Source organism: Penaeus monodon, chromosome 29, assembly GCF_015228065.2.
Source record: "Penaeus monodon isolate SGIC_2016 chromosome 29, NSTDA_Pmon_1, whole genome shotgun sequence".
NCBI lineage: Eukaryota > Metazoa > Arthropoda > Malacostraca > Decapoda > Penaeidae > Penaeus > Penaeus monodon.
The window spans coordinates 25,024,973-25,028,471 of NC_051414.1; the positions used below are offsets into that span (position 1 = coordinate 25,024,973).

The 3,499-nt window shown below is 33.2% G+C and overlaps 1 protein-coding gene across 3 annotated transcripts in view; it reads right to left on the reverse strand.

Moving 5' to 3' along the window:
- The window catches only part of LOC119592065 (parafibromin-like), a 15,041-nt gene that overhangs the window by 1,985 nt on the left and 9,557 nt on the right, over nucleotides 1-3,499 (reverse strand). The window contains exons 7-11 of one of the 3 annotated variants that reach the window (XM_037940874.1): nucleotides 3,313-3,434; nucleotides 3,034-3,149; nucleotides 2,565-2,794; nucleotides 2,122-2,263; nucleotides 386-428 (exon numbers count right to left, since the gene is read on the reverse strand). In XM_037940874.1, the coding sequence (XP_037796802.1) occupies nucleotides 392-428; nucleotides 2,122-2,263; nucleotides 2,565-2,794; nucleotides 3,034-3,149; nucleotides 3,313-3,434 (647 nt within the window). In that variant the 3' untranslated portion in view covers nucleotides 386-391. Of the gene's footprint in view, nucleotides 1-373; nucleotides 429-2,121; nucleotides 2,264-2,564; nucleotides 2,795-3,033; nucleotides 3,150-3,312; nucleotides 3,435-3,499 lie in introns of all 3 variants that reach the window. The other 2 variants (XM_037940875.1, XM_037940877.1) reach the window with 2 other exon arrangements.

Below are 3,499 nucleotides of genomic sequence, written 5' to 3' on the forward strand. Positions count from 1 at the left end.
AAAAAAGAAATGGGAGAAAGGGGAGAGCAAAGAGAAGGAAAAGGAGTGAAATGAAGAAGACTGAGAAGAGGGAATGAAAACAGAAGCAGTCTATTACAGTTAAGCTATAGCCCCTCCACAATAAGCAGTGACAAATCATCATCATTGTGAGTGTAAAACCTTAACTGCAAGTTATCCAAGATTATCTTTATAATCCTATATATAATACAGAATCAAAATTAAATACTTCTCATTATTCCATACCAAAAAACAATAGTTCTTAAAACTAAATCAAAGTCATCAAAAGTTCTTTTGTATCAAACTCTTAAATCAGTTTAAAGCCCTGCATAATGAACATTCGAAAATAAGAGTGAAGCAATGGCCTCAACTGTACCTCCACACTCACCAATCCTTATGTCCTTAAGTGAGGTTTCTTCATCAAAATGTATCTGCAAAAGTTTCAATATAAAACACATAATTAATCACAACACAAAAAGGGCCAAGCATCAAAAGCACAGTGGTGGGAAATGGTTGAGCAACCAACACTGAAAAGAATACTTAGCATCTATCAACAACTAATGTTGACAGAGAAGTCAGAAATCGTAATGGATATAGAAGACTACCATGTCCTTGTTTTTGAATTTGTACTAATCAAGCAAGAAAATCATAAGTCCTTCACTGTCCACTGCAAAGTATTCATTCAGAATGGCCTTTTTCATAAGGGTGTAAATGCCTATGGAAACTGGGGCAAATCTATCTCTCACTTCTTCTTTGTCCCCAGCCACTACAGTATTCAAATGAAGCTTGAAAATCTGGATGCGAACACTACTGGGATAATATGCAGGATATGTACCACATTTAAAACTCAGTAGTTAACAACAAATACATGCTAAGCTTATGTATGCCAATCAAAACTCTCATGACAGTGCTAGGATGATGGTGAAGTATTAGTTTTTGTCAATTTAATCAGTCACGCATGAAGCCACTGTTAACCTTGAAGTCAAAAATGGAAAATTAATCAACAGAACAGAACATAACACTTTTTCTGGCTTAACCTATTCCTAGGAAATCTAAATCCCAAAAATAACTTCCTAATAGAACATATATCCTACAGAGAACCATTTTGACTACATTAAAGGTTGTCTTTTCTTGAAAGCATTTATCGACAATCTAAGGGATAAAACATGAATAATAATTGTAAGCAACCACTCAAATGACCTTGATTATTGACTGCATTGACTTTAAAGCATGAGCCAAATTACTTTTTAATATGTTCTGGTTAAATCCTAATTCTTGTTCTATCATCATCATTTCTCATTTTTAGACAAAGGTTTGTATTAGTAAAGTTTAAAAGTTTTATTTAAAGCTTATCATTAATATTCTATATTTCTCATAAAATCATTTAGTCTGTGCTTATCATGATATCTTATCAGTGACAAGACTTGAAGCAGAAGGTGACATTATAAAATGTAAGTCAAAGAGATCTCAAAATATTTATTTATTGGTCATAATATTCTGTATTTTTCCAATAATATTACAAATTTCTTGTAATATCCTTTATTTACCAGTATAATACTATTAACTAATACTTGAGCCATATGGGGGAGTGTAAAATTTAAGTCAATGAATCTCAAGATATCAAAATCTATATCTATCCAAGAAATTGTTTCCATAATGTTCAAGATTTATTCAAGAACCACTTATGAATGTTCCACAAAGTAAATTTGTAAATGTTGTAATTTATGTTCCCTCTCCGAATTATCTCATGTTTGTGATTATTTAAAAAAGCTAGCTCTGTCAGCTACAAAAGTATTAGCATACATGTTCTATGAGACTTTAGTAATATCCACAAAATAATAAAAGTTTATTACAAAACATACAATATGCTTATTATCTGCTATCAAAAAATAACTAAACAAAAAAATTATTCAACTATTAGGGCATAACTCAAGTTAAACAGTGCACTTTTTAAAAACCTATTCCTAGCCTAACATAAAGACAAAAAAATATATGTCGCAAACTAAAAACATACTCTATTCAACTTCAGGTTCTGGGGTAGGTAACCAAGGGAAGTGGAAACCAATGATCACACATTATCAAAGGGAAAAAACTCTCCTGGCTTACTTCACAAAATGTACATACCTGTCTAACTTCTCCCAGAACTCAAGGAATCTTGCTCTGTCCAAATGACGACGAATGCGACTAAGATTGAGAACGTGGACTGCCCAGTTGGCAATGTTGTTGTCTAACTTCATTTCTTCATACTTAATGTGGAAAGCACAAACTGTAATGGGATAAACATTGCCATGAGCATTACATTTTTAAGTAAAGTCCATTGCTAGTTAGGTAAGTTCAGAAAAATTGCCAAAAAAGCTAAACAAATATAAAACATATATGACAGAAAAGAACTAAATAATGAATATTTGTACCTATCATGTATTACTGCAAAAAGTTATAATTGCTTATACTGTCACAGTTCATTTTAATAACTTCTCAGAATATATGGCAATATAACCTATATGAAAGGGAATTACATATTCTACTTCATATATTCTATACCAATGACAAGACAGAAAGGATCTTACTTCTATTAAAGATTTCTACAGGGTTTCCATCATAGGGCCAGCCTTTGAATTGCCAAGCAGGACCCATAGCAAACACTGCCACTACACGGTCCCAGTCAGCATAGCTAAGCTTGGAGGGGTTGTCTGTGACACGGTAGGGAACAGTAAGGCCGCCATCCTTGGCCCTTTGGATGAGGATTTCTGTCTCACGCTTACAACCTTGAGCTCTTTTTTCCTGGGAGGTTATAAACCTGAGAAAAAGGTTTGAATATAAATCAAAATTTCTTGGACAATGTTTTAATATGATGATCCATCTTAAAACTTAGCCTAATTACTTCAATGTCTCATATATGAATAAAAAACATAAAATAAATATTTTGTGGGGAATGTTTTAAATATGATCCATTTCGAAACAGCCTAAACTACTTTAATGTCATAAGCACAAATAGTGAATCAAAGAAAAAACACCAAATATGGATATGTCACTCACTTCATATCTTGCAGAAGATCCTTAGCATTGTACATTGAGATGAGAGATGTTGGGGAGTTAGGCACAATAATGATGGGTGTGCGTGAAGGTTTCTTCATCTGCTGACCTGGAACAGTCTGTGAAAATATTCAAATCATTATTATTTTTTTTTTGTACATTTTGATTAATGGTTGACTCAGTCATTCAGTCTACTCAAACACAAGAAAACAGTTGTTTATAAACAGACATAGGAAATTTACTACAGATATTACTATATTCTAAATTTCCCCAAAATCTCACCTTGTTCTGAGGGGCTAGATCAGGCTGTGGTGCCATCTTGTGGCTTTGACTGCCTTCTGTCACACTCTTGAGTGAGAGACCGTGATAGGTTCTCATTGTGTCAATCTTGAAGCCCTCCGTTTCTGTAAAATGTAAATGGATTACGGTTTCTATTCCAAGTACATCTTAATTACAAGAAGACTCTTAC